At 54.1% G+C, this 21,354-nt stretch overlaps 1 protein-coding gene across 3 annotated transcripts in view; it reads right to left on the bottom strand.

Moving 5' to 3' along the window:
* LAMA5 (laminin subunit alpha 5) overlaps window positions 1-21,354 on the bottom strand; it is a 97,063-nt gene that overhangs the window by 16,660 nt on the left and 59,049 nt on the right. The window contains exons 16-46 of one of the 3 annotated variants that reach the window (XM_068912938.1): window positions 20,791-20,928; window positions 20,643-20,695; window positions 20,342-20,441; window positions 19,747-19,799; window positions 19,240-19,345; window positions 18,443-18,542; window positions 17,891-18,047; window positions 15,676-15,805; window positions 13,070-13,212; window positions 12,869-12,975; window positions 11,925-12,078; window positions 11,078-11,238; window positions 10,402-10,510; window positions 9,785-9,882; window positions 9,027-9,228; window positions 8,435-8,561; window positions 7,793-7,932; window positions 6,385-6,500; window positions 5,894-6,105; window positions 5,486-5,690; window positions 5,141-5,285; window positions 4,831-4,971; window positions 4,275-4,436; window positions 3,957-4,058; window positions 3,789-3,872; window positions 2,844-3,074; window positions 2,142-2,255; window positions 1,756-1,883; window positions 1,435-1,515; window positions 784-998; window positions 92-192 (exon numbers count right to left, since the gene is read on the bottom strand). In XM_068912938.1, coding sequence (XP_068769039.1) covers window positions 92-192; window positions 784-998; window positions 1,435-1,515; window positions 1,756-1,883; window positions 2,142-2,255; window positions 2,844-3,074; window positions 3,789-3,872; window positions 3,957-4,058; window positions 4,275-4,436; window positions 4,831-4,971; window positions 5,141-5,285; window positions 5,486-5,690; window positions 5,894-6,105; window positions 6,385-6,500; window positions 7,793-7,932; window positions 8,435-8,561; window positions 9,027-9,228; window positions 9,785-9,882; window positions 10,402-10,510; window positions 11,078-11,238; window positions 11,925-12,078; window positions 12,869-12,975; window positions 13,070-13,212; window positions 15,676-15,805; window positions 17,891-18,047; window positions 18,443-18,542; window positions 19,240-19,345; window positions 19,747-19,799; window positions 20,342-20,441; window positions 20,643-20,695; window positions 20,791-20,928 — 4,115 coding nt within the window. Of the gene's footprint in view, window positions 1-91; window positions 193-783; window positions 999-1,434; window positions 1,516-1,755; window positions 1,884-2,141; window positions 2,256-2,843; window positions 3,075-3,788; window positions 3,873-3,956; window positions 4,059-4,274; window positions 4,437-4,830; window positions 4,972-5,140; window positions 5,286-5,485; window positions 5,691-5,893; window positions 6,106-6,384; window positions 6,501-7,792; window positions 7,933-8,434; window positions 8,562-9,026; window positions 9,229-9,784; window positions 9,883-10,401; window positions 10,511-11,077; window positions 11,239-11,924; window positions 12,079-12,868; window positions 12,976-13,069; window positions 13,213-15,675; window positions 15,806-16,059; window positions 16,199-17,890; window positions 18,048-18,442; window positions 18,543-19,239; window positions 19,346-19,746; window positions 19,800-20,341; window positions 20,442-20,642; window positions 20,696-20,790; window positions 20,929-21,354 lie in introns of all 3 variants that reach the window. The other 2 variants (XM_068912937.1, XM_068912936.1) reach the window with 2 other exon arrangements.

Here is a 21,354-nt window from a genome sequence, read left to right on the forward strand (position 1 = left end):
GCTCTGCTCCCAGCCCGCCCCGTCCCCGGGGAGGCCGCCCCTCGCCCCCGTGCCCACCCACGCTCCGTCCGGGCCGCGGGGCTCCCGGTACCTCGCAGCGGTCGCACTGCTGGCCCGTCACTCCAGGCTTGCAGAAGCACTGGCCGGTTCGCGGATGGCACGAGTCAGTCCCGCAAGGCGAACAGTCGCACTCTGCCGGGGAAAAACACACCCCGTTACATGGTGAACTGAAGAGACCAGTCAGCCACCCACAGAGGGGAATCCCATCTTCCCCTTGTCTTTCACAAGCAGAGCGAACATAGACCCTCTCTTCTCCTGGATTTGCTCCTGCCAGCAACTTCTTGCTGTGACTCTTGTCCAGGACAGATCCCCTTTTTGGACCTGTAATTTGGCTGCTGTTCCTCGAAGGGGAGGCAAGGAGCGTTGGGAAAGGGCTGGGCAAACCTACGCTCCGATGGGAACGACGGCCAGGCGAGCGCCGACGCTACTGCTGGGGGAGCTGCTCGGGTTGAGACCGTTCAGCCTGAGCGCGGCTTAGAGGCTTGCAAACGGGGGTGGAGAGGAGGTTACGGAGCTGTGATGCTGGAGGGCAAGTTTTTGGAGTTGTTCTTTTCTTATTATAGTTTTCAGAGGCTGCCTGCCCTAGCACGCAGGCAGCCGAGTGCATGATTCATCTGGGCAAAGCACAGAAGAGCTAAGGGGCTGCACACGTTCATGGTGTCCATCTGTCCATCTTCCCTCCTGGTGCTCGCAGCCCCCTGCCCCGCTGTCCACCCCACTCACGTGTGCAGTTCTTGGCTGTCACCGCGTCACCGTAGTAGCCGGGGGCGCACACTTCGCACCGCGCGCCCGCCGTGTGGTGCATGCACCCCGTGCAGGCGCCCGTCAGGGAGTCGCAGCTATTGAAGAGCATGTTGGGGTCCGTGTTCCCGCTGCAGTCGCAGGGCTGGCACGAGCTGCCGATCACCAAGGGATTGCCGTAGTAGCCGGGGGCACACCTGCAGAAATACGGCATGTTAAAACACAGCCGGTGCATCGGGGGGGATCCCCGCAGCTCAGGCCTGCACCACGCAAGCCCTGTGCAATTAAAGCCGTGCAGGCATCCAACGCCTCTCATTGCTCCAGGCCCCAGGGACCTCAAAGCACCTTGTGCTTTGCCTCGTGATACCCCAGAGAGGTGCCTTTACCACAGCCTGCAAGTCAAAGCAAAGCACAGTGAAGGGACGCACCCACAGCAACATGATGTATCAGCAGCGGAGACAGTAATAGGGTATTTGCAGGTGGAAAGGGATTGAAACAAATCCTGCCAGAGTGAAGCACACTTGGGTCAGAGCCAACCAGTTTCTACTAGGACAACTTCTCTTCTGCCACAGTGGTGGCTGCACCGGCTAGCGTGGCCCCGGCCCCAGAAACCCTGGGTGCCATCACTCTTACCGCTCGCAGTTCGGTCCAGCGTAGCCGGGCTTGCAGAGACACTGTGTGCTGGAGCCCTTGTGGACACAACCGATGGCAAAGCTGAAATGACAGGGGTGAACACGAAGGAACGGTCACCTCACTTATGTAGTGCCAGGGGAGTCGATCGTCCAGTAAGGACTGCTGGGGCCTCGGGTAAGCGAGTAGGCTTGAGGCCAGCTCACAGACAAGGCTATTACTGGACATCCGCCAGGGCCCAACCAGTGCCCAGGCATGGGACAGCCCGGTTCCCAGCAGCTAAACAGTGGGCGCAGAAAGGGGACACCATCCAAAGGCACTTACTTGTTGGAGGCAACTGAAAGAGGGCACGGGCATCCAACACACTGCAAGAGTCCTTCAAGCGAGTGGCTGCCCACGTAGCCGTCCTTGCACCGCTCGCAGTGGTCCCCCTCCGTGTTGTGCTGGCAGTTCTGCAAGGACAAGGACAGACGGGAGGGAATGGGGGGGTCGGGACAGACAATTCCCCATCAAATTGCTGGACGCTTTGATCCTCCTCCTTTCCCAGACCTATCTTTCACCCTAGCTGACACAGACCCGGGCCACCCCTGAAACGGCACATGCAGCTAATATGTCAGTTCACACATGGTCTACATGTGAAGAACCTTTCACTCACAGGCTACAGTCCTTCCAGCTCCAAAATCTCTGCACTTCACTGGCTGTTTACTCACCAGGCATATCCCAGACCCTGGCAGGCACTGATCTGAGTGGCCGTTGCAATGACATGGGATGCATTTTCCCAGAAAGAGCCCCTTGGTGTCCCTGTAGTAACCAGGAGCACATTCCTATGGACAGAGAAAAAGAGATGTGAAAAACAGCCTGACACATTCAGGCAAAGCAAAGAGGCTGATTCACTTTCCATTGCAGAATTCCCACAGGGTTGTGTCGATGGAGAAGAGATTAAAAGCAACAACAGTTAAAGATTTCTCAGAGCAGCTCTTTCCTGCTTCTCGTGGATAGGAGATAACTGGCCAAGCAATTGGCCAGGGAGTAGGACCTGCGCCAGGCACTGCATGCCCTTAATTTTGGCCTGTAACTCCTGCAGTTTCCCATCATGCCTCTTCCACGAGCCCTAACCCACATCTCCCAGGTGTGTCGTGCTGTGGTGGGAGGGAGCCTGTGAAAAGGCTGGTGCGTGGGGAGCTCGGGAGCGGTTGTTTCTTCCTCGGGCACAATCTGAGCTATAATTAAAACTAGAGCCCTTAGGGGTTGGCTTAGAGGCTGGTGATCTGGCACCATCGCTGTGCATACAGTGCAGCACGTGCAAACCCTGCGGCTGCCAACTGCGCCGCACACGAGGGACGGCTGAGGCCCGAGCGGACGGTGTTTGATCCCACTCTGTCCGGAGCAGGCACATCCCCTTTTGCCCCTACCTGGCAGGAGTCTCCCTGGTAGTTGGCTGGACAAAAGCACAGCTCCACGTTGCTGGCACGGATGCCCGTGGCTGTCTCTGCCACCATCTCCAGGACCACGCGGCGCAGGGACACCGAGGAGGAGAGCTGAGAGAAGAGCGCCCGGATCTGCAGCTGCTCCAGGTTTGCCAGCACCATCATGAGCTCCTCTCTGGACACAGGGTTGTGCGTCTCCGTGTGCCTGAAGTTTCCCTAGTGGGAGAAGACTTGACATTACTGGCAGGAAGCACAAGCCCTTATTTTGTGCCAGGCAGCCGTACATCCAGCCCAACCTTCACCGCCCCGCTGCTGCGATATCTCCCCTTTGCACAGGCAACACAGCCCCGGGATCTTCACAGCCACTTCTGCTGCATAGGTGCAAGGAAAGCCAGCTGGCCTGCTTTAGGAGCAAGGTGTTTCCACACCTTAGGATTGTCTTAATGTTTCACTATCACACACATCCAGCAACCGGGCCACAGGCCTCTGAAACCTAGGGCAGCTGAGCTGTGTCTAACAAGACATACCCGGCACAACCAAAAACCCTGAATCTAACACAGGCTGCCAAGTCTGAAACTACACCACAGTCGTCTTTATTCCAGAATGACTGACACCAGCCCTGAGAGCGGATGGACATCCAAGAGGCCAATCTGTGCTGCTGCAATTCATGTCAGCCTCAAAGATAATGATGCAGAGAACACACATTTTTGATGCTTCAAGTGAAAGACTCAGACCTTGGAACCTGCAAGAAATTTGTTCTATGCATGTTTGAGAGCTCAGACAAAAGAAAGTGCCAAGAACTAGTAGCAACAGGCAGCACTTAAAACTACTGAGTTCAAAGCAATTCGCCCTTCTGTCTACATGCTAATCTTATCCTTCCATTAGCATCTGAGCACTTAACTTGCTGCGTGCTTGTGTGTGCAAGCTCACCTCCACCAGCTGCAGCCGGCCTTGGTGCACCTCTCCCGGCGAGGGGTAGGTGCCTTCCAGAAACATGATGCTCATCTGATTTCCCTAGGAAAGTAAGGATGTTGTCAGTCACCATCTCATCCTGCTCACACGTTAGCAGGAGGCACGAGGGCATTTCTCAGGTCGTACCTTCAGGATCACGTCCGGGCGGGACTCCATGGGAATGAACACATCGCCCCTCCGTGGGTCTGAGTGAAGCTCGTAACGCAGGTGCCCACCATAGGATGAAACCTAGGGGAGACCCAAATCACACAGGGGAGTTATATCACTGTGAGTCAGGACCGAGATAGGCTGTGGTGAGCTATGTCACAGCTGTCTGTGCTCGACGGGAGCATTGAGCAACGCCTGCATGGTGCTGGGCATGCCACCAGCACGTGTGTCTCAGCGGATGTCCGGGATGTGTGCGACCACTGCTCCAGCTGCCAAAGGCCACGCACGTGCTCTTACCCGGTCCCCGAGGTAGGAGCTGGGTGCAACCCAGTAGAGCTCCTGATACGCCTCAGGGAGGTTCTTGAGATCGGCATGAAGGAGCTGCTCCCGCAGGCTCAGGGTGGTGGGCACTTCCTGGCGGTCGCTGCTCAGCAACACCCACCCGCTCATGTCGACGAACTAAGGGGGAAACAGGAACCACAGATGTTTCCAGAGCTCCTTGTGGAGCTACAGAAGCTATTTGGATGCTAACACTGCAGAAGAGTAATTCTTTCTGCAGCGGAACCCAAAGTCATTGGGAAGCCAAGCACCACCCCAGCCTTCTGCCTTGCTGGAGTTCCCATGGCACAATACCAAAGTTCAAATACAGCAGCTTCCCACCCACGAGGCCAGGAAAAGGGGCTGAACGTGGGAGAAGGGCACAGTAAGATGAATATAACCCTCCTCACATCAGATCTTCCACAGGGGCAGGATTAGTATAGGACGGGAGACCTGAGGGCATCGGGAGCCAGGAGGGTGGGAACACATCTGGACAGCCTGCTCTAGCAGGCCCACGGTCCCTGGCTCTGCTCACCTCGGCTCGGTACTTCTCAGCACTGCGGCAGCGATCAGTCGCTCCGAAGCAGAAACACTTGGTGCAACCCTTGGGGTTGCTGGCATCCAAAGAAAACGTCCCCAAGCGGCACTGGTCACACCTTGGGCCCTCTACGTTCTCCTGCAAGACAAAGGCAGGCAAAGCTTGACATATCAACAGCTCCTCGCTAGGCTTTAGTTGGGTACAGACATAGCTGCGTGAGTTATCAAAGCATGACAAGTTGTACTGCTGGAGCAGGAGGGTTCAGCTAAGCAGAAGCACCCCCTGTGAAGGCACTCAGAGGACTGACCTTGCAGTGACACTGCCCCGTGACTGGGTCGCACACACTCGCTTCGGTGCCAGCCTGGTGGCAGTCGCATTGCCTGCAGTTGGGGTAATGGTAGTAGCCGGGGGCGCAGAGGTCACATTGCCGTCCTATGACATTAGGCTTGCACCTAGATGGGACGCAAGAGCAGCAGTTAGAAACCTCTGCGTTGCGATCCCATGGAGTGGTGAGGCGTTCAGGGCTTGCCCCATGCCAGGATGGGACGCAGTACTGACAGGCATCTTCTATCCTGCTAACGTATCAACGTCACCCCCTGAGGACCAGGCAGGTGGATGATGCTGCCAAACATGCTCTCTCGCTGCCCCTCACCTGCACTGCCCACTGTCCACATCGCAGCCCGGCTCCGTCAGCTCTTGCACGCCTGGCCGAGAGCAGTTGCAGTCCTCGCAGCCGATGAGCGGGTGGCAGCCGAAGGTCTGGGGCTCGCAGATGACGCACTCCGGCTTCAGCGTGTGCGGAGGGCAAATGCACTGGCCCGTCACCTCGTCGCAGAGACGCGTCCCACAGTCACAGGCTGGAAGGGGGAAAGAGGTCCTCAGCCACGCTGCTGGGAGCGGGGCTGTTTTCTGCCTCCTGCTCAGCATAGGTGGAGCCACCTCAGGCTGAAACCAGGGCTGGACAATGCAGCCGTTTCCCCAGTCAGTCCCCGGCAGGAGGCAGAATGGACACAGCTGGGGAAAGCAGAGCTTCCCCTGGGTGGGTGATAGGACAACTCACGCCTGCAGTTAGGGAAGCCCCAGTAGCCAGTGGCGCAGCGGGAACACTCTCGCCCGATGACGTTGGGCTTGCAGGGACACTGCCCGCCAAAGGGCTCGCACTGGCTGCCCCGCGCTCCAGCCTCGTGGCACCGGCAGGGCTGGGCCCCGTTGTTGTAGAAGAGCGAGAGTGAGATGGCAGAGTCACGGCAGAACCTTGAGGATGTGGTGGGGCTGCAGAAGAAGGCGCAAGCAGTCACTGCGCTGAGCACCCAGCCGCCTCTCCCCCAGTCCACACTGGGCGTCAGTACAAAATCCAGCAGGATCTCCCACAGCAATTTACACCGAATTAGTGGGAGGGAGAGCCCAGCTAGATAAGGAAAGCAATTAACTCTTGCCCTCCCCTACCACCTGCAGTGCCCCACGAAGCGTACAAGCACAGCTGCTTTTGTTTCCTGAGGAACACGCAGCCTGTGGATGGCAGAAAGGGTACCCCAAAGCCAAGGATCTCACTTGATGTAGAAGCTGTTGATGCCACAGCTGCTGATGAAGTCATAGGACTTGTCCAGCGGTTCTTCCTGCAGGTACTGAGAACTGTAGCTTTCTTCTGGCACCACGAGGATGTAATCCTGCCATGAGAAGCAAATGGATGAGCTGGGTTCCTTAGCTAGGCCAGACAGACACAATCTGAAATGAGCTCACTCAGTAGCCCAAGTGCACTTTTAACGTCTCATTAAGACTCCCCTCCATTAGGGTCTATCCATCAGGGTCCATCTACTCTAACAACCCATGTGAGGAGTGGCCCAAATTCACTGCGGTCAAGAAAGGCAGAATACTGTAAAGGGGCAGCACAGGCTGTGCTTCAGCATGGAGGCAGTCACTCTCACCTTCAGCTCCTAGCTACAAAGTCACCTGGGTTCCAGTTCTGTCTTTCAGCCATTTATCCAGTTTTTGTTCAGTCTTTTAGTCACAGAATTACAGAACGGTTGAGGCTGGAAGGGACCCCCGGAGATCATCTAGTCCAACCCCCCTGCTCAGGCAGGGTCTTCTAGAGCATATTTCCCAGGATCATGTCCAGATGACTTTTGAATACCTCCAAGGATGGAGACTCCACAACATCTCTGGGCAACCTGTGCCAGTGGTCAGTCATCCTCACAGTAAAGAAGTTTTTCCTCAGGTTCAGGCAGACCTTCCTGTGTTTCACTTTGGGCCTGTTGCCTCTCATCCTATCAGTGGGCACCAGTGAGAAGAGTCTGGCCCCATCCTCTTGACACTCTCCCTTCAGATACTTATACGCATTGAGCAGATCCCGCCTTGGGCTTCTCTTCTCCAGGCTGAACAATCCCAGCTCTCTCAGCCTTTCCTCATAGGAGAGATGCTCCAGTCCCTTCATCATCTTAGTAGCCCTCCACTGGATTTGCTCCAGTAGCTCCACATCTCTCTTGTACCGGGGAGCCCAGAACTGGACACAGGACTCCAGGTGTGGCCTCACCAGGGCTGAGTAGAGGGGGAGGATCGACTTTCTGTGCCTGAGTTTAGGATAACAAGGACTACCTGCTCCCATGATAAGACATGCCTGGACAAACAATGCCGTACAGGCGCCAAATATTACTCTGGGGCAGGAAGAAAGTTTATTCTGGATTATTGCAAGCTATGCAAAGCAATAGCTTCAATTTCCACCTTGCTTTGGTATTGAAACCACACAGCACTGGGAAAACGGTGTCATACACAGCAAACTCTGCCCTCATTGCTGCACCACTAAGTAGGTTTACGATTGCGGCTTTACAGGATAGTGCGGAAACTGAGTGATGGTGGGAAACATTCCTTTGGTCACACAACAGCAAAAATCCTCAAGGACAAACTCCAGCCCTGCTGGAGCCAGGTCCAGCAGGCACCTGGCGTTTCCTGGAGAGAGGCTTACCAGCCACAGCTGCTTGCCTTCTGGCACTCGCACAATCACAGTCAGGTCATTGTCGGTAACATCCAGGATAATCTGGTTCTCAGAAACTACCAGGCTCCGGCACCCATAGCCATGTGGGCAGAAAGTAGCATTGGTCTCACCTGAAAAGCAACAAACCTATTGGAGCCCCTTTTCCCTTGCAGTCCCCACCACCCCCTCCACCCGCTCTCAGAGGAATCTCCTTTCCAGCCAGTCACCCTTGCCTAGGCCTTTTCTGCTAGGAACCAGTGGCCTGCAGACCCCGAAGGGCCTCCCAGACTGCTTTTGAGGGGTGTGCAGTAACTGGTGAAGAAAAGTAACTCTACTGTGAGTGGGCTGCAGTTGGCTACATGGAGGTCCTAACCCCTACAGCACATTTTTTTCAGGGTTTCCAAATTGAAATAGTTGAAAATGACAGAAAATGAGGAGGACATCTCACACCCTTGACCAGAGCTGTCTCACCTTGGCTGCCCTCTTTTTCCACTCTTGGTTGGGACAGAAGAGACTAGTCAGGCACATTTTGTTTTTCACATTCCTCAGAGAACCTGCAGTTATCATCTGGCATGACAAAGGTTTCTGAGGCTCCTTTTCCAGGAACTTCTCCCAGGTCCCAGCTCTTCTTACCTTGCCAAATGCGTCCACCGTTGATTAACACCTCCACAGGGAAGGTGGGATGGTTGGGCTGGTAATAATGCAGGATGAAAGCGTAGCGTCCCAGCGTCTGGATCCGACTGTGAAACACAACAGCAGCCTGGCCCAAAACAGGAGAACAGAGGCACAAGAAACCACATTGGACATCTGCACTCACATCCAGAATATTTTTTATTATTGCACAAATTTGTGCTTTTATTGCATAAACGTGAGGTAACAGTCACACACTCTTGAGACTTTTGGCAACTTGACCCCCAACACATCTTCACGGTTAACCGCCCCCTCCTCTCTTGAATGGTGCAAAGCTTTTTGCATGACCTGCAAAGCTTTTTACGGGAGCCTAGGGAACCAAGTAGGGTCAGATGGAGGTAAGACAGAAGAGTCCATAGGAATTACAGGCTCAGGCACAACTCTAAATCCCTGATGAAAATTAAGAGCTAATGACCATAGAGAAGGGGAGCTTCTCCACGTGCTCTGGTGCCTGCGCTGGGGCAGCCCGCGTTCCCGCTGCAGCATGGCCCACGCAGCTCCGGCAAAGCAGCCCACCCCGTGCCCACGTCACTACCTGCGGGGGCTGCAGGAGGATGAGCTCTGCTGAGGAGTCCACCGCAGTGGGAGGCCGAGGTGCAGGCTCCATGGGGACACTGGCTGGAGCAATGTGGACCGCCTGAGCCAGGGGAGTGTCAGGGGTGATGGGCAGTGCCTGGCCTCCCTCCAAAACGATTGACTGAGAAAGTTTCAGGAACCGCGAGGGAACACAGGAACTGCTGCGAGGGAAGGAGAAAACATGATGTAAAGATCCCCGATAAGGAAAGACAGAAGCTGCCGAGGGTCCTGGCAGGAGAGGGGTGCCCTGTAACACCTGTCTGATTACAAAGCATGCCTGCTGAGACAGAGCCTTCTGAGCGACCCTCGGTGGCTTCAGGATAACGCGCTCAGCAGGAGGAAGAGGAATCTTGCACATATTGCAAATATTTATTCAGAGCAGTGGCAAGCATTTGGGTACAGTGACTGTCTCTTGCTGTATGCAAGTAATCAGAGAAAAGCCTGTTTCATGATGGCACTTCAGTATGCGCCGCAGGAGGCGATGCAGTGTGGTGCTCAGGTAAAGGACCAGTAAGCTGGCTTCAGTCCTTCCTCCATCACTGCCTCTTTGGTGGATGTGGGCAAGGCGCGTTGCCTCAGCCTCCTGAGCCGTGGAGAATTCTTTCTCCTGCGTCAAGAGCTCAGAGGCACCAAACCTGAGGCAAGCGGGGGAAAGCAATTGCTTTTGGAAACAGCCACGTTCGTGCTAAAATCTTGAGGCATCTGAGACCCTGTTACCTGTTGGAGGAGAACGTGCCATGGATGCTGATGCAATGCACCTTCGGCTCAACGAACTCCATGGTGAACTGTGCAGCAGGTACGAGGTACACTTGGTACTGCCGCACAGGAAAGAAAGAGAGGCCTGGTTACACCACATTCCCTACCACTGGGAGCCTACAGCTGCTTTTGTACCCCAACAGATCTGGCCAACCATGCTAGGCGTTCCCTTAGTTTCTGCATAGCAGGTCACATCCCTATTTACTGTCCCTTCCTCCAGGGCGCAAGCCCTAAGGTGTTTAGGAGCTCCACTCCTTGATGGGATCCTTCTAATCTCAGCTAAGCAGCTGTGAATGCCTTCAGGTAAAATAGGATGCTGCACGGGCACATTGCTGCAAAGCCCCTCTACAAAGAGCAGCTTCTCTTTCCCATCATCTCCCAATTCCCAGTCCCATAATCTACCTCAAAACACATCGCTGAGCACGTTGTCCACCTTGGACTGCTCATGACATAGATGTAGATCTAGTGATCAGTCTCAACAGGACCAGAAAGCCCTTCTCCAAGGTAGGCACTGCTTCTCCCTCCTCCCTCTCCTCCTTCCAATGTGCAAACTGAGCTGTCCTCTCAGAAGGCCTTACCAGGAAGAAGTCAGCCTGATCAGCCATGAACCGAATGGTTGCCTCCGAGGTAAGTTCAAAAGTTGCCAGGCGGCTCTGAGAATCTACAGCCATCCCTCGACAAAGGAAACTAAGAAAAAAACAGATTTTGAGGCTAGCCTTGAGCAGGGTCATGACCCATTTCTTGTCTTGCCAGCTGTGTGTCCTCAAGGTACTTATACAAAGTCCCTGTAAATCTTTTGATGCCTTTGATGCCTTCTCTGGCAAGTCATAAGTGAAATATCCCAAGGACACCCCAGACATTTGTTTCCTATTGCAAAGGTTGCGATCTGAAATCAGATGCTTGTGCAGCAGGGGACAGACTGTTTGAACTGCACCAGTAGCTTCAAAAAACTTTCCTGTAGGCCATCCCCTAAATTGGGGCCCTTCCCAATTTACCCAGCTGCAATTGGGAACAACAGACTATCTCCTGGCTGAGGCACTACAGACTATGCTGGTACCTAATCACTAAAATCCGTACCCAGCTAGAGCGAGCTCAGCCATACACAGCTTAGAAGTACGACACCGCGGCATTGCTTTATTCATGTGATAAAGCAGAAAAGGCTGAGCTGAGGCCTCTGTCCTTGCCCTGCCGCGCAAGGACTGACCCAGCCTCCCCGGCTCTTTCTCTCAGCCTCTCGCTCGGAGCCAACCGTACCTGTAGACGCACGGGTAGAAGGTGAACGTGCCCTGCTGCATGGCTAAGTGGGGCGAGCTCACGGCAACGCCCACCGTCTGCAGAGCATGGGTGTTGGCGTATTCCACCACTAGCACGTATTTCCCGGGCCGGGGAACAGGCAAAGACAGCTGGACTTCCACCTGGAGGAGAGAGTCACAACTGAGCTGGGGTCTCCTCGGCCCCGGCCCCGCAGTGAGCACATGCAAAACGCCCATGCGGAGCAAACCCACAGCCCCCACGGAGCTTGCATTCCCCCCACTCCCCACTGCTGCTTGTACCTCTCACAGGCACAGATACCCAACAGCACTCATTTGTGGCATTTCAAGCAGTCCTGACTGAAAAGGTATTCCCAGCTCTAGTCCTCGAAGCAATCTCCCCTTGTCCCTGCGCAGAACGAACCGGGGCAGGAGGTGCCATACTCCAAGGCACATGCTACTACTGGTTTGCCGGGGCTCATCTGTTCTGGGTTTATACCTTAAGTTTTAGCTCTCTGTGGCTGTATGTCTGCAGAGGGTACCTTCCCTTCTGCTACTTGTGGGCTATAGGCTCTCTGGGGTACAAGCCCGGGCTGCAGGGGACTGAGGGAACTCTTACTACACATCGTGTGTGTCCTTGCAAACCCTTTGCATGGGAGACACTCCTTTTGGGTGCCTTGAGTAGCAGAGCATGCAGACACACAGCTCCAAGAGTGATGGGGAAACGGGGATGCACACAGGTGCAAAGCCCTCTGGTAGCCTGTCCTGGTGTACGTAAAGCACATGACAGCGTGAGCAGAGGAATCAGCGCTGCAGTGTCTGCATGAGGGATGAACAGAACAGCTACTCACATCACTGCCGCTGCATGTTGCCATCCGGGGATGGGAGGGGGTGAGCTGCTCTGTGGGACATGCTCTGGGTAACCGGTTGTCCAACCTGCACACTGCCTCCACTCCTGATGCAGTAGGGAAGCCGTCCACCGACAAGTACTTATACAAGAGGCAGCTAAAAGCATTAGGAAAAGATTTGCAAAGTACTGTGGTTACATCAAGATTGTAGAGCAGTCAAGAGCAATCCCTAGTGAGATTTGAGAAAAGCTCTAGTAGAAAACGAGGGCTCCACTGCCCAAAGGAGCATCCCTGCTTAGTGTGGAAGAAGAGGTGGGGTATTATAGGACAAGTAAGGGCAGTAACAGTGAAAAGATTATCTCCTTGCAATGTGCTGCCCTTCACCCCAGGGATCCTCGCTCAGTGTGGGAGGGACCAGTCTCCAGAGCCCATCCAGACTTCCTGGCAACATCAGTGGGGAGGTCTTGGGCAGAGCAGGCAGATGCACTACCATGCACTAAGCACTGACCAGGCACATCCCACTCATTTTAAATAGCTTAGTAAGCACCAACTCTTTGCTAGCTGTTTTCCAGGGTTGTGTGACCGATGCACAATCCAGTGCTGGGAATGCAGCCCAGCATAGGAAGGGGCTATGCTCTAACTGGCAGATTCAGCTCTCTACTGTCCATGAGCAGAACACAGGGACTACCTGGGCTATGGATGCAGAGACGGACATGTTGGCTTTCTGGGCCAGCCCAGGTTCAGCTGGCGTTATCAGCCATGGCAAAGTGCTCCATTAAGCAGCCTTACTGTGGCCAGACCCAGCCAGCTCCAGGTGCTCACCCAACTATTACCCAAGGTACTCCTGCCCCACCACCTCGCAGAGCGTGGACTGCGCGTATTTCTTAACCCCAGGTGAAGAGGAGCTGAGTAGGTCCCAAACAGCACAAAGACGTGGAGATGCTTACTTCTGGGCGGCTCTTTCTGGGGCTGGCTGGTAGGTACATGGCTCTGTGACCTTCAGCTGCAGTATCGGAGCTTCATAGTATGAGCTGGGTAGCAAAACCAGATAGTCCTAGGAGGAGAGAAGGGAGAGGGTGTCGTGTCCAGGACACATGCTCCTAGGTGGCTGCGGAAGCCCCCCTTGGTGCGTGGAGGCCAGTCCTTACCAGCAGCACACCCTCTGCTTCAACAACCAGAGACCAGGTGCTGGGGTTGAGCACGAAGGGCTCCCCAAAGCTGTTCTGGGGGACAGTGACAAAGGCCGGTTCCGTGCTGGGAGCAAAGATGATCTGCTTGGTCTGCTCTGTACCTGGGGTGGGAAGGACAAGAGGCTGTGAAGGCCCTGGGGAGGGGTCAGGAAACCTGGGGCTGCAAATTGGAGGCTACGGCCAGGGAAGCAGCTCTGTAGTGCAGCGGGGAGTCCTGAGCTTGTGCTTTCTTGGAGCTGCCATAGCAGATGCACCACACTCCCACACTGACCCGTAACAGAGACGTCCACGTGGAATCTGCCCAGTAACTTAACGGGAGAAAAAGAAAACAAATGCCCTCATGGTGTGCTTTGCATCCCTGGACTGCAAAGCATGGAGTACTGCATGCCAAAGAGCATTTCATCAGCTAGAGAAGGAAGAAACTCATCCATGAAGAATTTATTCCGAGACAGACAAAAAGAATTGCCCAGTTACGTTTTTCCACAGGGCTATTCTGACCCCAGCTCCCTGGGTCAGATACCTGTTTTCTGGCAAACTCTCAGACCCCCAAGCTTTGCTCCCGTCCTTCTTGCCAGCCACGACTCTCTACAGCTGAGATTTAGACATTAATTTTAACTGACAGGACAGAATGGATTTAAGGCCTGATCTTGCTGCTGTTGAACAGCTCCTTGGCTCAGATGGCATTCTCGTAACCTTTGAATTCATTAACTTTGGATGCCATAACAGACTAGAAACAGACCGTCTGCCTGCTTAACAGTCTCAGAAGTGTTTTCAAGTGCATGGACGAGAGAGATTCACCAAGAACACAGCTGCATGGGGAGCAGATGAGATGAAGAAGGAAGTGGGGAACTTCACATGCTCAGCTGCTGACTATCCTGGTGTGGTGCATGGACATCAAGGCATAATGCAGAGGGAGAGAAGCTATGGCAAGGGCTTGTGCTGCTCCTGAGACTGGTCACCACTTTCCACGTGTGCTATCTCTATTACGTGATCATCATTAGCTGAGGCCAAGCTCTCACTTTCTCAGAGAGGAAGCTGAGAAGGTGAGGATGCAAAGGATGAAGAGCATTTCCCTGAACAGGCAACAAAGGGTAGATGTCTCAAAGAGAGGAAGTCTGACATCCCTTGGAAAGGAATCACATCTCAAATTGAAATGGTTTGTGGAGGTGGGGTAGGAGAAACCGGTCTGTAAATCACACACTCAGAAGAAGTTGCCCTTTTCAGAGGCCAGATCTTTGGACTTAATCTTTTTCAGGCAGGGAGAGATTAAATAATTGAACTTGGTGTGCTAGTTTCTTTCCAGGCTATGTCCTTCACCGTTTGAAGCCCATTCCAGCCAGGCAGAAGGTGGCTCCACATTTCTGGAGCCTATCTGGCCTAGCAAAGGAGCTGCCCTCCTGGACTCCGTTGCTGGTCCATCAGTCTGGCAGTTTGCCTTCAGTTCTAGGAAATCAAATGTTGCTTCTGAGCAAGGAGGGAAGCACATTACAAAGCAAATGAGCTCTGCCACTGGATAGGGAAGATTAAATCCTTCCAGACCCCTGGTGGGATCTTGAGGCATGAGGATGGTTCACACTTCTCTTGGCTTTCTGCTGCGTAACATGACTAGCCACAGAAAATAACCAGATTTTTCACCCAAAAAAAAAAAAAGTGGAAAAATTATCTCTTGGCATTTCAAACTTGGGATATCATCTCCAGCTGTTCACAAGTCGAAACGTCTTCTACATCAACTCAAGACAAGGGAAAGAACTTCACATACTGATAAATCAGGTAGCCTGTGTCGACTTGCTCTGTGCACATGCGGTCTAGAGGGAAAACCTCAGCTGGACAGCGTGACTGTAGAGCTGTCAGAGCAGTAAAATCAATCAGACAGCCGTGCACCAGTGCACTTCTACAGCCTGAGTTCTGGCCCCTTGTGATCTTGCTCACACTGATTGCCAGTATATTTGATGCAGAGGTCTCGAGGCTTCTTCAGTCATGTTTTCTGGCTCTTCTTCCTCTTCAGTGGCTCACGTCGTGATAGCAACTAACCACCAGAGTGCAATGCCGGCACAACGTGTGCAATTCCATGCCACTTCCAAACCTGGCACCCTCGTGAAACCAGCAGCCTGGTTTGGGAGAAGCACAAGGTGGGGGCAGCCCTGCCGTGGGTGGGGATCTGAGAAATAAAACCAGGTCCAGCTGCCAAAGTTTGGATCCAGTTCCCAGCACTTGGTCCATTCTGATTTTGTGGAAACTCAACTCAGTTCTGCCTGGGCCACTGGGGTGACACTCCTCTGTCCCTTGCTGGGAAAGCTGTATCTAAATGTACAGAAGCCTCATCCAACAACAGCCTAGCTGGTGCCAGTCCTCACCCTGCACGGCCCCAGGACAGTGGGCCACCACGGTGCTGCTTTGTTAAAAGAGGGGGCTGCAGGCTTAAATCAGCCTTTGAGTCAGAAGGGCAGGACTTTTGGGATAAAGCCATACGGAAGTGTCTTCTGAGAAAGATGATGCAGGAGGTTGCCTGGGATGGGGAGGAGGTGGCGATGGCGCAGGGGAGCAGAGCAGTCTGCGATCCTTACCTCTCTTTCGTGGCTGATAAGCTGTAATTTTGCCATACACAGTGGCCCCTCCTGAATTAATATACCTCAGGATGACATGGAACAGATAGAGCTCTGCCTCCTTCACGTCTACAGTGACTCTGACTTTATTCTGCAAAAAGCAAAAAAGCACATCGGGCACACGTCACTGTGGGGCCAGCTCCTGGCCGCTCGCCCGCTCCACGGGAGAGCCTTAGCTGCCTGCCTACCTGCCTGCCTGCCTGTTTCGCTTCCCCCTCCCTGGCCATCGCGCCGCGCCGGCCGGTCGCCTGGGACCAGCACACCTGGGGGCGGGAGAAGGGCCAGAGGCGCAGCGTTGCAGAGTGGGATGGGCTGAGTTAGTCTAGAAGTGAAAAATGCACTTACAGTTGCCACACACATTAAACTTTCCTTCCTCAAGGACCGAGACCCTCCCTTGCACACTGGCGGGCCCCCGGCTGACGTAGCGGAAGACGACGCGGAAGAGGTCGGGGGAGGTCACATTGAGAGTCACCACTACCTTGGGCTGGTGGGAGAGAGAAAGGGGAGAGAAGCAGAGCACACCTTCAATTACCTCCACCGTCGCCAGCCCAAGCGCAGCCGCTCGGTGCACTGCTCCCAAAGCAACATGCCAAAGCACAAGGAGGAGACAAGCAACTAGCCACAGCACGCAGCCCGGGGACGAGGCGGCGCGGCGTTCCCACACCACGATCCCATCCCATCCAGAAACTGAACCACGGCTGGCCAAGGAGGGAGCAATCTGTCTGCGGGATGGGGATGGAAAAGTTCTGACAACATCTGGAAGATGCTCTCACGCAGCAGGGTGGGTTGGCTATGCTGAGGCACATCTCATGCAAGAGGAAAGGTTTTGAGAAGTTCTTTCTCTTGTTATCTGCATCATATTGCTTTTGGGCTTTGTGCCATAACCCACGGGCAGGTACTGAATGCTGAAGCACCTGCCCCTGGTCTCCTGCCCAGATGCCTCCAGAGAAGGCTGCAAATGGAGCCCATGCCTCAACCCCGGGAACCTGCAAGGCTAACGCCTGCTGGCGCAAAGAGAGGGGGCTACTGAGGGGTGCTGTAACCCTCTGCCTGCCGTTGTGCCAGAAGACACCAGTTAAGCAGATGCTTAAGTCCTACCAACTTCAGAGAGATCTAAGCACCTGCTTAAACACCCTCCTGCCTACAGTACAAAGTAGTGGTTTGCCCGGGGACGCTCCCAATGAAGACTGTGTTCCTCAAAGCTCCAGTTACATACCAGTAGAGCAAACTACAGAAGAGATCTGCCAGCAGAAAGCCACATGCTAGCCCTTCTGTTGAGGCCTATTCCTATCTCACATGGCAACACTGGATGCAAAGCAAGGGCTATAGCCTTGAGGTTCATCCTTAAGCTTTAAGGCTGGGGTTTTCTCGAGTGTACAGGAGTCTGTCATCTCCCCAGTGCCTACAAATTCAATGGGAAATAGCTAACATATCTGGCCCTGCTATTTCACCTAAGCATGAAAAAAGTGAAGGAAACAGAAAATACACACATCAGAATAAGCAACATCTTATACAAGACAGGACTACACAGAAAACATGTCAGAGATCCCTGCCTTACATCCTGTTTCCCAAATACAGGCAGACACACAAGCAACACTTTCACAGGGGCCATGCAGAAGAAGAATCCATCAAGGGGCAAGTAGATGAAATAACTTCACCTCTGGGGCTTAGACAACTCCAATGTCGTGCAAACCACTTTTATGGCAAATCATCTATCAGCAAGAGTTTGGGCAGAGCAGTAACAAGAGGTTCAAGCTGAATATGGCAGCCAAGAAGAAGCCGCTTTATTTTTAGAAAAGGGAGGGAAGGTTATGCAGAAAGTTGCAGGAAAGAACAGAGTCTGATGAAAGAGCCGTAAGCAAACCCAGAGACAGCGTTTATAGACATCCCTGTAAGTAATTACCAAGCTACCACCTTTGTCTAACCGGAATAGGATGTCAGGGAATTCCCAAATTAGGATCTTTCATCAGTCCATGTTGCCCCTAGCACTACAGGAAATCTCTGCACAAACAGGCTATATATACACTGCACTGTTTATGTTGGCCATCATGTGACTTCTAGGCTTTGAGAAGCACTTGGGGTGAAAGATGAGTGCCAAAAGCACGTCAGCCCTCTGGCCATCCTATCCATATCCTCCCCGGGGGGAGCAAGGCTGGGATGGAGACGTCAGTTGTACCTGGATGGGAGACATCTGCGCGTATCCTCGCCAGCTGAAGTTCTCAAACTCCAGAGGGTTGTAGCCAAAGCGCACAGACCGGCCAGCCGGCGTGGTGCCTTCTTCCAGCTCGAATTTCAAGTGGTGAAGGTCAGGAAAATAATGGTCCCTTGCAGGTCTGGGGAAGAGAGGAAACACCATTACCCGGATGGGAAAGCACTCACCTCCCCAGCTAATGCCCCCTTCAGCTCGCTGACATTAGTGGCGACACTTGCGGGCTGCACATCAGCCTGTCCTACTTGGGGAGAGCACCCTGGCCTGAGTGGCTCCTCACGGGTGCTCGGGGACACCATGGGCCAGAGGAAACCTCCTCTGGGATCAATGCTGATGAGGTAGTGAGGTAGTGCCGAGGAGATGAGGCACCTGGCACAGAGTGGCCTCAGGGAGAAGAAACGGGATGTGGAGCATCCATCGGCTGGAGGCCCATCACCTGCTAGGGGACAGACTGGTACATGGGGATCTCCCACCAACACGCATGCAGTGAGCCCCATGTGGGTGGCTCCGGGCTCTTACTGGGTGCACGTGGCGCCGCGGGTGCTCTGCCTGCAGGGACAGGCTCCGGTGCGCTCCTCGCAGGCCGGCCCCACCGAGCCACCGACATCGCACTGGCAGCCTGAGGACAGGAAGCACATGTTTACATTCCAGCCATGCTAACAAGCTCCCGATAGCACTAATCAAAGGCGCGCCCTGGCCGGAGGGGAGGCCAGGGCGCTATTTTTATTCCATTGTATCCGTTTTCATATTGGCCTGGGCCCCATTTGGATCCGCTTCTCCTCCACCTCAGCGCCGAGCTATTTCCCGGCGGCCGGACAGCCGCCGGGAGGAGCAGAGGCCTGCAAACCCTCATGGTCTGGCTGCGAGCTCGGGCCCTCCAGCACCCGGCTTGCTCTCCCTTCCCAGCCCTCCTCTTCTCAGGGCATGGAGAGGGGAAGCCAACTCCGTGCATCCATGCCCACCCACTTCCAGTAAGAGGAAGTGGTTCCCCATGGACAATGTGGCCAGTGGCTAAACACGCCAGTTTCTGAAGCAAACGGCATCCAAGGAGGCAACTTGCACAACCTTTCATCCCTCCCAGCCTGACCGGTCTGTGCCCACCGGTGGCAAAACAGTGAACCCAGGCCTCTTAGATCCTCAGCAAGACCAGCCCCTGCTCTATGCCTCGGTATGGTCAAAAGCAAGTGGCAGGACATCTCCCACCCTTGCTCTCCAAGGCTGGTATCCACTTGTGCTCACACAGCCACTTGCTCCAGGGGCTGGCTCTTGTGGCCCCCCTCCTTTACCAGACCCAACACACCACAAAGGCAGCTCACCTTGGCAGCCAAAGTAACTGGCTTTGTCCATGCTGAAGTATCCGTCTTTGCACGTTGAGCAGAGCTGCCCACAAACGTTTGGTTTGCAGAAACACTGCCCATTGCCCTAGGAGACAGCAGGCACGGGGGTCAGGTAGAGAGCTCATTCCCTCCCCGTGGCTCGTTGCAGCTGAGCTCTTTCTTGGCTCTTTGGGTTCTAGTCTGAGACACTGGAGAGGCATTTTGAGTTTCATGCTCTGCACTGCTTCCTATGCGTGGTCGGGCCAGAAAAGTACCAGATAAGTGCAGCTACCCAACAACACAGGCAAACAAAAATTCAGGGATGGTGGGCCAGACCCAGAAATATTTAGGGGCCTAATTTATGACAGGTCTTAATCCTATTCTCATGCAAGCCCAGACTGCAGTACAAGCTCTGAGTGCTCAGGCCTCTACAGCAGCTGTCAGGAGAGACAAAGTTGAAACATTCCCCATACAGCACACGCCTGGAGATGCCTGGAGCAAACTTACCTGCTGACACTCTGCAATTCCACTGATGGTGCCCTTGGTATCACACTTGCAGCCTGGAGATGGGAAGAAGGAAAAAAAAAAAGAAAGCCAGAAGATCAACGCAGCCCCTGCAAAGATGTTAGCAGCAAGACAGAAGACAGTACCCACCACATCAGAGGACACCAGATGTGACCTCTGTCTGAGATTAGAGGAACTGGGAAGTGATCAAGTAGAGGGTAGCACTGCCCAAGGGCTCACCTTTCATTCTGGACAGTTACTGTTGCGGACACAACTACCAAAGGCATTTGACTTTTTTGCCCATTTCTCCATGAAAACCCAAGTGTGCAAAGTCTGAAGGGAGGGCCGAGAATGGCAGAACTCACTGCATGAACCCTGACAATTCTATCCTAAGCAAAAGCTCCAGACTCCAGCCTTTCCCCTCCCCAAGTATGGGCTACTCAGACCATTACAGCTCTGACATGTCACCTCATGGTGAAGAATGAAGGACAGGTATCACTTCCATTCAACAGTGACAAGGCCTACTGCCTTGGGTTTGGGTCTTGCTCCATTATTACGGGGAAGACGTTCTGGGGCCAGGCAAATAACATTTCCTTACTCATGCAGCCGTAGGGGTTCTCCGGAGTCAGGTTCCAGTACAGCGGTTTGCATCTGTCGCAAGCTGGGCCTTCAACATACGCCCGACATGCACAGGAGCCCTGAGGAGAGCGGGGGAAGAGAAAAGAGCAGGTGAGAACGGCAGAGTTTGCAACAGCGTGGCTGAACGTGAAATTTTTCCCTCTGCAGGGGGTAAGGGCTGCCGTCGGTGTTGTGCTGAAGGGAGCGCTTGGCCCCAAGGGAGGACGAGGGGACCAAGCAGAAGTGAGCTGCAGAGATTGGCAGGTGTATTCGATACTCACCGGGGCCAGCGAGGGGTCTGCAGGCACTAGCCCGGCTGGGTTACAGGAGCCCACTGGAAGACAAAAGCACAAGGAGAGGTTTAGAAAGAGACCGTTCACACCCCAGCTAGTCTTGAAGAGCGGCTTCGGTCACGCAGACGGAGGCTACCTTCACAGTGTGGAAATCCATAGGCCCCCGGCACGCAGGTGTCACAGCGCAGTCCCGTCACCTTGGGCCGACAGCTGCACTGCCCCGTGTCCTGGTCGCACGTGCTGTGGAGGGACCCTTGCCTGGAGCACTGGCAAGCTGCGAAACAGCAAGAGCAACCGCTACGGAGCCCGTTCCTCCTGGGGAGGCCGGAGCGCGACCTACACGCAGCGATGGGGGGCCACAGCTGAGCAAAACAGAGCATCCGACACCAACAAACCTGCCTGCGGTGCAAACTCCCAGGACAACCTCTGCTCGATTTAAGATCTTCCAAAGAAAACATCTGGAGCTCTGCTCAGCTCCCCGAGCCACCACCAAAGCCACCCCACGGCTGCAGGGACACAAGGACTTCTGCATTCAAGGCTTTATACCAATGAGCTCTCTTGTCTGCCTGACCTTCACCATCGCCAAAGCAGCCGGAAAAATAGGTAATAAATAACATGTACACTCATTCTTTGCTTTCTGTTAAAAACACCCTATTAAGAAAAACAACAGAAGCTACAGTGTTTATCACACCTATACATT

Source organism: Struthio camelus, chromosome 18, assembly GCF_040807025.1.
Source record: "Struthio camelus isolate bStrCam1 chromosome 18, bStrCam1.hap1, whole genome shotgun sequence".
In the NCBI taxonomy this organism is placed as follows: domain Eukaryota; kingdom Metazoa; phylum Chordata; class Aves; order Struthioniformes; family Struthionidae; genus Struthio; species Struthio camelus.